The sequence below is a fragment of the Maniola hyperantus genome, chromosome 5 (assembly GCF_902806685.2).
Source record: "Maniola hyperantus chromosome 5, iAphHyp1.2, whole genome shotgun sequence".
In the NCBI taxonomy this organism is placed as follows: domain Eukaryota; kingdom Metazoa; phylum Arthropoda; class Insecta; order Lepidoptera; family Nymphalidae; genus Maniola; species Maniola hyperantus.
The window spans coordinates 7,114,457-7,126,512 of NC_048540.1; the positions used below are offsets into that span (position 1 = coordinate 7,114,457).

Here is a 12,056-nt window from a genome sequence, read left to right on the forward strand (position 1 = left end):
GCTGGCTTGTTCTGGAAATACAGTTCGTCGAGGTCTAATGCTGTAATACGTTTGAGACGATTCATCTTCACGATGTGGCTCGCGATATGTGCACCCACATCAAGTCCAATTATGGGCACATCTCTTGGCTTCACATTTGATGTAATCTTTGTTCAAGATGGATGTTTATTTAATTTATTTATTTTGGCTATATAGGCTGAAATTTGCCATGCAGATAGCTATTATGACGTAAACTTTTACAAGTGCTAAATATATTTTTTATCCCGGAAAATCAAAGAGTTCCCATAGGATTTTTAAAAACCTAAATACAAGTGGACGAAGTCGCGGGTATCATAATATAGTAGTAAATAATTGAAAGTAGCCAAAAAATCGGCACCCAATTTCGATCGAATTGAAACATACAAACAAGTCAACATAAAAAAAGCTTTTAAAAATCAAATAATTTTCGTCTACAAAAAAAAATACCAAAGGTTATTTCACAAGGAGACGCCGAATACCTAAAGGACATCTGGGATATCTATTTTAGAACTAAATTTTATCGCATATCGTAAATTAAATCGCAAAAAAATATCAGGTCATTGTATTTTGTGTTATTTGTAGCTAAAAAATACAAAAGTACAAGAGCAAGTTCAAGTGACCTTTGATTGTATGTAAATCAGATGTTGTAAATGATGAATAAATTAGATTAATAAGTCGCTTAACTAAAAAAAATACAGGTGGGTTTATAGATCGATGATCAGATTTGTATTGAGTCACATAATATGATAAACCACGTAATTCCAAAGGTAACAATAGCATGATGATCATTATAGAAGAACGATAGGTACGAGTCATCATCATCATGATCAACCTATCGCCGGCTCACTACAGAGCACGGGTCTCCTCTAAGAGTGAGAAGGGTTTTGGCCATGGTCTACCACGCTGGCCATGTGCGGATAGGTACGAGTATGTAAGACAAAATATTCTTAGTTACAAGAAAATCGGTGATCTACACAATAGGCTGACTAGAAACTGTAATAAGCTTGCAGCTCCTACCTTCCGCCTCAGGAAAGTCCAAAAGTCATTTGTGGGTATGGGTATACCCTTTTATATAACAAAATCCCGCAAACTACATATTTTGGACTTGCCTTTACACAAGTTTAAAAAATCTATTAAAAGTATGCTCTTGAAAAAAGCATTGAAGATTATCTAAATGATAAAAGAGCGTGGATTTGACCTGCAGCTCGTTCCAGCAACGCGCAGGACCGCAAATACTTCTTTTATACATGGCATAATATTGTATATCAAATCTTGTATAGTAGGTATATGGAAAGAGCAACCGCCGAGTTTCTTGCTGGTTCTTCTCGGTAGGAACGGCATTCCGAACCAGTCTATGAGCTGCTGCTATACCCATCACCAAGGATGGCTCAAGAATCGCAATAATATTAACTATATTTATTATTCTATCTATCTAAATATATAAAAGGAAAAGGTGACTGACTGACTGATCTATCAACGCACAGATCAAACCACTGGACTGACAGGGCTGAAATTTGGCAAACAGATAGCTATTATGACGTAGGCATCTGCTAAGAAAGGATTTTTGAACAGTCAACCACTAAAAGGGCTAAAATTGGGGTTTGAAATTTGGGAAGTCGACGCGGACGAATTCGCAGAAATAAGTTAGTATTGTGTACAATTTCAGAATTAGTTATTCGTTAACAATGTTTGGTTTTGAATCCATAAAAAATCAAAGGTAGAGTTAACGAACGGTCGTAATTTCGTGTCGAGGTCCTGCCAGGAGCAAACCCCTTTCTCACATATCGATGTCAGTGGTTCCTCGTTTAAGTAAAACACCACATTATACCGTTTAGTACCCTTTTTGATGCACCTAAAAGCAAAAATAACAAAGAAAGATAAGTGTATTAATCAGTACAATAGGTACTTTTTATTACTATCTATTTGACAGTGTTAATCTCAAAAAGTATCTAACTTTTTAACTTAAATCCACGCGGACGAAGTCGCGGGCATCAGCTAGTTAAACTTAAAACTAGCCTTATCTAATTACTGTAAAAATGATGCCTGCGTTTATGTTATCATCATCACATAAGTAGGTACTTAAAATAAAATTTTAAAATACAAACCTATTTAGAACAGCTACCAAATTGGCAGAAAACACAGATATCTTGCTCGTTCTAAATATCCTTTCCCGATCTCTATGTGCCCCAGTTAACGGTTCGCTATCTTTAAAAAGTCCCAATGACGTGTACATATGATCCAACATCGTAGCATGAGCTACATAAGCAATAATTTTCTTCCCTCCGCCTTTCATAATATTTTCAAAACTTGTGAAAAGATCTCCTAATGGGATTCTTCCAAAAACGTCATTACCCGCTGTACCGTAACTGTTTCTGTAGTAATGTCTTAAATCTTGTGCATACTCAAGAATTTCTAAATCAGTATTGGTAAAAAGTGCGCACCAGGGACTGATTTTAGAGTCTTCCGCGGACCAGGTGTAACGACACAAGTCATATAATGCTGTGATGGTTTCATCGGTGAGATTATATTCTATACCAGTTCTACGCCGTATTCTGTCTTTTGTCTGTGAAACAAAAAGATAACATATAATGCGTAAAAAATTACACCTCACGCACCATTTTAACCTTATGTGTCAAATTTCATGTCGAAAGTACTTGGACGTCCAAGCGAAAGTACGATTTTAGTCGTTATTTCAAAGGTGAAGTCAGGTGAAGTGTACTTTTGACATCAGGCACGTCAGAAGTCATTTTGTACGGACTAAACTCTTGTCAATATAATTAAATTAAATGAAATGTTATTCATTAGTAAGCGCGAAGTGAAAACTTCTTTAGACGCGTTTTAGTAGATGGGTAAAAACTTCGAGGTTGCGTCACTGACACGATAATTTTAATAGTATACTTATGTTAATACTTAATGATTTTTATGAATGAATTTTTTTTGATACTTACGTACTACAATTAGTACCAAAAACCGCTGTTATTTCATAGTTTTAAGTCAGTCAGAAGTTTCCACTTCTGTCGGCAGTCCCCATTGACCACATACCACATAACTTACCACTAGATATTCAGATGAGTTTGAGTATCTCTCGTATTCTGCATATACGTTTAGATTAAGGTTTACTTGTACATTCTGTAGGTATTTGGCGCTGGTTGTATAAGGCTAAAACATAAACGTGTCATGCTTAGTATATAGCTAGCTTAAGCTCGCTACTTCGTCCGCGTAGACTAAATAAATTTCAAGCCCCCTATTTTACTCCCTTTGGGGGCTGAATTTTGAAAAACTCTTTATTAGCTATCTGCATGCCAAATTTCAGCCCAATCGGTTCAGTAGTTACAGTTGTGCGTTGATAGATCGGTCAGTCAATCACCTTTTCCTTTTATATATTATAATTTAGATAATTTATAATTAATATCTATTTAAGTAATATAAAAATTGTAATCCTATTTGGCCTTATTTTCAGTCTGTTATTATGTAAAATTATATTGTATATATCGCTGTTGATTGCAAAAAAAAAACGAATAAAATAAAATAAAATAAAAATAAAATAATAAAATTTGCAATAACATTGAGATTTCAAAATTAACTTCTAAAGATTTTTCATTTTGTTGGTTTCCTTTGCTTAGAATCAGTTATAGTCACAAAAATAATAGGTAAAAACAAAAGAACGTACGCTCATCACATCCACTGTCTTTGGATCCTCGATAACTAAATTTGGATTACCTATGCCCGAAACAAATGAATCCATACTTTTCTCAATCCAAATACCCTTAGCAGGTCTGAATACATAGCTGTCTGTTGGAAGGTCTTTCAATAACTCGGGGAATGCTTCCTTCAAACGTCTGCCGAGACCCATCATTTCTTTTCGTCCTTCTTCTGTCACGTCTCGTATTCCATCGAAAAACTTGATGTTATATTCCCAGTTTCGCAAATTTTCAACATCTTGGGCACAAAGTGAGCCACGACCCTTTTTGTAATTGTCTTCGATCAAATTTCTAATGGGTATAGCTGCTTTCATTTTATCACTGAAAAAAGTGCTCGGTTTCCGCTTTCCATGACGGTACATGCCCCATATGCTGACTGGTTCACACCCTATCATAAATTTGTAGAAATAAACCTAATTTAGTTCTATCTTAAATGTCGATAGATGCCTTTTCTAAAGATCAATTATTTGGATAAATTTTACAATTATTGATTGTGTATAATATAATAATGATCATATTGGTTAATCCAATGCAGTCATCCAGGCGTGATCAGACATTTAGAGGCCATGCCACGGAGCGCAAGTCATAAATTTCATTAGTATTCATCATCGTTATCATCATCATTTTAACATGATTTCAACCCTTCGTCAGGTCAATAGTCTCTTCTAAGAATGACAAAGGCTTTTCGAAGTTAGGTATGTGCGCTTTGAGCAATTAAATATTACTCTGTTTTCCTTCACACTGCTTTAACTGTGAAGGAAAACATCGTGAGGAATCCTGTATGCCTAAGAGTTCTTCACAATGGTCTCCTCAAAGGTATGTGAAGTCTGCCTATCTGTACTGCAGTGACAGCGCGTTATGGCCTAAACCCTTCTCATTCTGTAAGGAGACCCGCGCTCAGCAGTGGGCTAGTGATGGGTTGGCCATGATGATGATGATGATGATGATGCCCTCAACAAAATGTTTAAGCCAACTTAACTTACCTTTTAGTTTCACTTTCGAATCCCTAATATCCCCTCTCACAGAATTGTAAGGAGTTTTACTCGAGAAATACTTGTAAACACAATCTGAGTTCCAATAACAATCCTTCGATGATCCCATAGTAAAAATAAAAAATAAAATAAAAAATGTTGAATTCATTATACTTATACAAAACTATTCAAAAGCGTAACGAAATTAAATAATTAAAATTTCGATTTAGAGGTCACAACTTTGCACAAAATTATTGTTATCAAAAATTAATCATTATAAATTATGTATAGGCTGGTCAAGCATGTATAGTTAAATATGTACCTACGTAATAAAACATTATGTAAAGCTATTTCTGTATCTACTCGGATAAGTTTTATCTATTCGTTGCGGCGCTTATTCAACCGGAAGTTTTATCTTTTTTAAATGTGGATAATATAATTTTCATATATTATCCATCATCATTAATCATTAACTGTCATATACCTACTGCTTCAATTATTCTTCTATATCGGACTATAATATTATAACTAACTATCCAGCTTACTTAAACAAGCCTCAATAGCTCAACAGGTAAAGGAGTGGACTGAAAACCGAAAGGTCGACGGTTCAAACCCCGCCCGTTGCACTATTGTCGTATCTACTCCTAGCACAAGCTTGACGCTTAGTTGGAGAGGAAAGGGGAATATTAGTCATTTAACATGGCTAATATTCTTTACATATAAAAAAACAATATTGTATACCTATACTTAATACCGAACAATGCCCGCGGCTTCACCTGCGTGGATTTCGGTTTATTAAACATCTCTTTCATTTCCGAGTTAAAAAGTAACATGTGTCCGTTTCTAGGATGCAAACTATCTCTATACCAAATACCTACATGATGATTCTGCGGAAACCCTTTGATTTTCCGTGACACGAAGTATGTCTATGTTCGTCCCAAAATGTGGGCTGTCTCTGCAGACAGACACACAGACACACTATTGAATTTATATTATTAACATGGCTATGGATATTCTGCTAAAGTTGCAGCTTCTGGATGATAATATACCTACTTTATTAAATAGAAGAAAAAGAAGCAAAGCAAAAACAAATAGGTACATCTAGTTTCCTAGTCCAAGTTTACAATGCTAAGTAGGAAGTAGAAACACTAGACTAACTAGCATCGTGTTAATTTGCATTGTTGGCTTTGTACTTGAAGTTACGGCAGTGAAGACGTTAATTAAATCAAATTATAGTCAGTAGAATACAGAATATATACCTTATTTATTCTGTGGTACTAGGCCGAATTGGGGCAACAAATGAGTGCCTATAGAGTGGACTAACTGATGACATAATAAGCAGGTAACGAGGAAATTCATAGGAGAACCAAAGGGAACGACGTAGCTCAACGGATGACCGATGGTCCCTGAGGCAGACGTGTTTTGATTGGCTAATGTACATAATAATATTATTTCATTAATTACATATCATATATTTTATAATTACACAGAGAGGAATAAAAATATCAAATTAATAAAAATAAATGGTAAAATTATATAATCTCAGTTTATTTATTTAGCATTAAGTAGGTATATTTTACTTTTAAAACAGATAAAAAAAAAACAAAATACATGTTTTGTTCCTAGAGATCAAGCTTCGCTCCTATCTCTTCAATTCGTGTATAAAAATCCACTAGAAAAGTTAATGTAATTTCGCTTCTTTAATCTATAAATACAACTCTATCTCCATCAAGTTCATAGTAAGAATTACGTAATAATTAAAGTGTCAATTATTTTTATTCATTAATAATGTTCAGTTGTTTCACCGCAAAAGTCAATGGTAGCGTTAACAAATGGTCGCAATCTCGTGTCGAAGTCCTCCCACGAGCAAACACCCTCCTCACATATTGATCTTATTGGCTCCTCGTTTAAGTAGAACACCACATTATACTCCTCTGAGCCCTTTTTAACGCATCTGTAAACAAAAACAACGAATTCCATCATATCACTACGTGGTATAAAGTCAGCCTATCCCATCAAGCTGGTTCTATGTAGGAAATCCCTTATCTCAATTTTTTACGGATAGTGTATCCAGAAACTATTAAGTATTTTTACTTTTAGTAACAGAATAATAAAATTTTAATTAACGAAAATTTACTAAAAAGATCAATAAAATCAGGCTAGATCTCGTGGTAAACTTTCAGTAAATGTTCAACTTCAAATAAAATGTGAAATAACCAATCATCAGCTGTTTGTGTATAATTTTCATTGACAGTTAATAAAACTGCCTTGTAAAGATATTTCGAAGGACCAATTGAGTATGTAACTTGAAATAGTAATAATAGATGCCTCAAAACTTTTCCAATCTCTGCCATTTGCTACCCGAATTAACGTGCGAACTAAAAAATATACAAACCTATTTAGAACAGCGACCAAATTGGCAGAAAATACAGATATCTTGCTCGTTCTAAATTTCCTATCCCGATCCCGATGTGCGCCAGTTAATGGCTTGCTGTCTTTGAAAAGTCCCAGTGTCGTGTATATTTGGTCCAACATCGTTGCATGAGTTACATAAGCGACAATTTTCTTTCCTCCCCCCTTGGAAACATTTTCGAAGCTTGTGAACAGGTCCCCTAATGGAACTTTTCCAAAAACTTCATTCACGGCTGTGCCGTAACTGTTTCTGTAATAATGCCTCAAATCTTGTGCATACTCGAGTACTTCCAAATCGTCCTTGGTAAAAAGTGCGCACCAGGGACTAATTTTACAGTCAACCGCGGACCAGGTGTAACGACACAAGTCATATAAAGCTGTAATATTTTCTTCGGTAAGACTGAGTTCTATACCGCTTCTCCGCTGTATTCTATCTTTTGTCTGTGAAACAAAAAGCGTGCTCTTCTTTAATATTACCTTCCGTCTCTATTCTAGTTAATATATTGAATGGTGTATATTATTTACCAAACTAATGGAAATATTAATTTATCTTACCGCCAAAAACTCAGATGAGCGTAAATATTTCTCAGACTCAGCATAAATGTCTGGATTGTGTTGTACTTTATTTTGGTAAAAGCCACAGGTTGCGTAAGGCTGAAACATGTCATAAGTAGCTATGAAAAAATCAAAAAAAATATTAATACTTTTATTGAATAAAGAGGTAAGTGCTGTTTTGTTTGCGTAGTAAAGTTAAAAGGCACAATTTCGATTTTAAATTTTTAGGGTAAAACATAATTATGTCTATTATATAGTATTAAAATTTAACTATTTATTAAAATTCTTATTGAATAAAAAGGTACCTAGGTCATTGGGTACATGGTATTAATTTTTACGTTTAAAATAAAAAGGGACACTTTAAATTTTTAAGATATTTAAATAATTTATCGAGTTTACAAGTAATCAAACCATCAATATTCAAACATATTTTCTGTTTGTATTCCTTATAAATGCGAAAGTGTCTGTTCTGTCTGATGCCGTTTCACAGTCCATCTGTTAACCCATTTTTGATTAAAGTTACAAAGATATCTTGTATCGCGAAGATAGACATAGGCTACTTTTTAGCCCTGAAAATCCGAGTTCCCACGAGATTTTCAAAAAACCTAAATTCACGTGGGCAAAGTCACGGGCATCTTTTAGTGTAATATATCCTGTACTGATGTACTTTTAAAAGTTTAAAATTAAAAAATGGAATTAATGTTAACAATAATTTGGTAGGTAGGTATCAATCAAACTTACACTCATCACATCCATACCGGTTTTCGCAGCCTCTATGACTAATTTTTGATTACTTAAGTTCGAAACAAAAGAATCAATACTTTTCTCTATCCAGATACCCTTGGCTGATCTGAAAGTATAGCTGCCTTTTGGAAGGTCGTGTAATAACTCGGGGAATGCTTCCTTCAAACGTTTACCGAGACCTATCATTTCCTTTCGTCCTTCCTCTGTAACATCAGGTTTTCCGTCGAAAAACTTGCTGTTGTATTCCCAATTTTGCAGATTTTCAACGTCTTGAGCACAAAGTGAACTATGACCCTTCTTGTAGCTGTCTACGATCAAATTTTTAATAGGGAGCGCTGCTTTCATTTTATCACTGAAAAAAGTGCTCGGCTTTCGCTTTCCGTGACGGTATATGCCCCATATGCTGACTGGCTCACATCCTGTATTAAAATTAAAATTGTGAAAGTATCATTATATTTAGTTTTAATTTTTAAGATCTGTCGGTTGATTTTCTAGTCGTTTGCGTTTTTTTGAATTATAATCAGTATCACTATACTCAATGACTTAAGAAACGACGAATGACAAAATGGCTCGGTATTCCCATTTAGAGCGATTTTTTAAACATCTGGTAAAATTAAAATCAACGATATCTTACAGAAAATAGCCATACATAATAAAACAATATCTAGTGGTCAGATCGATAAAGAGGTCATAATATTGGGTCGAGAATATTATTTTGAAATAAACAAGCGTTTTCTTGGTCGCGAAATGTCGGGGTATAAAAACGCAATGGGAATAGTGATACAAGTAGTATCAGTATTACTCTTAATGGGAAAGCTCAACTGGAATAGTGAGACCCACCCATTATAAGAGGATGCATAACCTTAAAAGGTACTTAGTATATGCTTCAGAGTTGTAGAAAATATTAATCAAAGAATTTTTATAAGAAAATTGTGGACACACATAGCCAAAGACATAAGCGGAAATGTTTGAAATATTAATTTTTCTCACTTTGCTTATGTTATTTTTGGAACTAACCTGTTAGTTTAATAACGGAGTCTCTGATATCTCCTCTCACAGAATTATATGCGGTTTCAGTAGACAGATATTTGTAAGGACATCCTGTATTCCAATAACAATAGTTTGAGGTTGCGTTATTTATGTAGAGCAATAAAATTGCTAAGAACTTTTTCATTTTGAATTAAATAAAATACAATGATTATGTGTTATGCGAGAATGCTTTCTGTGTAGAAGTTAAACATGGACTAAGACTCCAAGATGACATTGCATCGCCTGTTTTTGCAACAAAAAAAGGAGTATTCAAGTGGGCGCATCCCCGTTGAAATCTTGATTGAATTTGAAATAAAAAGATCTCCATGTTTTATGATGCATATATTATAATAAATTATTCGACCGACCGTTCGACCGCTGATACAGCCGTGTTTTTCCAAATTATAAAAATTTATCATTATAAATATATCATTGAAATACGGTTTTGGTTGAATTTGAACAAAATATAATTCTTAACAAAAACGTAGTAGGTACCTACCTACTTACTTAGTTATGAAAATATTGCTTTTTCCCCCCTAACAAAGTTAAGTTTATACTAATTAATAGTTTAGATGTATGTTTTATTCCATACCATCTGTCCATTAAATGAATAAAACTTTTGCATTTTACGAGACATTAGCCAAGTAAATTGTGCTCAATGAGCAAAACTAAGAGGCATTAAGTAAGAAAACAGAATAAATATTTGAAGACGATTCCAACAATAGCTGCAGTGTTCATAACAATAACTTCTGCGGACAAACAACGCACAAACAGATGAAAATCCGAATACTTACTTTAAATTACATTCTAAAAATGCTATGCTATCATTGTTCCTTTGCACAAAAAATCATAAACGGACTGTTTGGAGCGATCATATTTTTTATTATATGCAAAATATTTTACACACACATAAAATGAAATGTTATATCTATCTATTTGATAAAACATGTCAATACCTAATATATAGACTAAGAGCCAGCACGTGCCATATATTCGCTATTTTATAAAACCCGTCTACAGAGTATGAAATGTACATATTTCATATAGTTTTTTTAGAAAAAGGTTTTTTTTCGTTATCAGTATTATAAATGCGAAAGTGTGTTTGTTTGTTGGTTTATTGGTTTGTCCTTCAATCACGTCGCAACGGTGCGAAGGATTGACGTGATTTTTTGCATGAGTATAGTTAAAGACCTGGAGAGTGACATAGGCTACTTTTATCCCGAAAAATCAAAGAGTTCCCACAGGAAAAACCTAAATCCACGCGGACAAACTCGCGGGCATTAGCTAGTAGTACATAAATAGTTGTTAAATTCTTATATTTGACATTGTATGTCCACATCATCCACACAATGCATGCTCAACACTGCAATTAGTCATAATTGCAGTTTAATTAATGACCGCAGAGTAAGTAGATATCTAGTTAATAAATAATTAATAAGCAAAACTGGTTTGCACTTTTGTCATTCGCCTATCGTCCAACACGATATCACTTTTTCGATGGTTTCTGGTGCGGTGGCAGTGTTTGGCCGTCCTTCACTTGGGTTGTCTTCGAGTGACGTGTGACCACGTTCGAATTCAGTTGCTCGCTTTTTAACAGTTGAGATGGAAGGAGCTGAGTACCCCTAACCTTTTTTCAACTTTGGATGAATATCCTTAGAAGTTAATCCATCCAAAACGAAGAGGTTTATGATAGCACGATATTCAAGTTTACCATTTTTAAAGAAAACCACGCAAGAGGTCTACTGCAAAAGCTCGTGTAAACAAAATACTTAAGAAAACTAGTTGCAACTTGTTATACAAACTAATGATCTGTGCACCCAGCAGGAAACGTAAAGTTATGCATGAGAATTCTTGTTTATATTTCTTGTTTACAACCTTTCTGGCGCAGTGGTAAGCACTGTGGTCTTATTAGTGGGAGGTTCTGGGTTCGATTCCCGGCAGCGGTTTGGAATTTTATAATTTCTAAATTTTCTTCTGGTCTGGTCTGGTCTGGTGGGAGGCTTCGGCCGTGGCTAGTTACCACCCTACCGGCAAAGCCGTGCCGCAAAGCAATTTAGCGTTCCGGTACTATGCCGTGAAGAAAGCAAATGGGCTTGCATGGGTTTAGTAAAAACCGGCAAACCCCTTCCAGATTAGCCCGCTTCCATCTTAGACTGCATCACCACTTACCACCAGGTGAGATTGCAGTCAAGGGTTAACTTGTATCTGAATAAAATAAACTGAATAAATGTATTGTACCTACTTAGTGCAAACATTACGAACAATTAAAAACAAATTTTTTGTGCCCTCACAAAACATTTAACTCACCTTTTAATTTCACTATCGAATCTCTTATATCACCTCTCACCGAATTGTATGGAGTTTTACTTGAAAAATACTTGTAAACACACCCAGAATTCCAATAACATCGCTTTGATGTGCCAGTATTCAAAATATAGAATAAAATGAAAAACACTGTGTTTAAATTATTAGTATACATTACTTTGTTTTTTGATTTGTTCATTAACACAAGGTTTACGTTCTATATTATTTTATGTGCCTCGTATTCCCACACAAGACTAACATTAAATGAGTTTTTAATTTTAGAATTATGGCATAATTACATAATGTACATAATACTTCCTAT

The 12,056-nt window shown here is 34.5% G+C and overlaps 1 protein-coding gene across 1 annotated transcript; it reads right to left on the reverse strand.

The window, feature by feature from the left end:
• Positions 1-1,686: 1,686 nt before the first annotated feature.
• On the reverse strand, positions 1,687-9,628 carry LOC117982126 (multiple inositol polyphosphate phosphatase 1-like). The gene is made up of 10 exons (XM_034968424.2): positions 9,419-9,628; positions 8,399-8,820; positions 7,658-7,756; positions 7,086-7,543; positions 6,521-6,644; positions 5,558-5,564; positions 4,097-4,107; positions 3,073-3,177; positions 2,124-2,581; positions 1,687-1,870 (listed from the first exon to the last, which is right to left on the reverse strand). The coding sequence occupies exons 1-10, from the start codon at positions 9,573-9,575 to the stop codon at positions 1,687-1,689; spliced, it is 2,025 nt and encodes a 674-aa protein (XP_034824315.2). The 5' UTR covers positions 9,576-9,628.
• Positions 9,629-12,056: the final 2,428 nt, after the last annotated feature.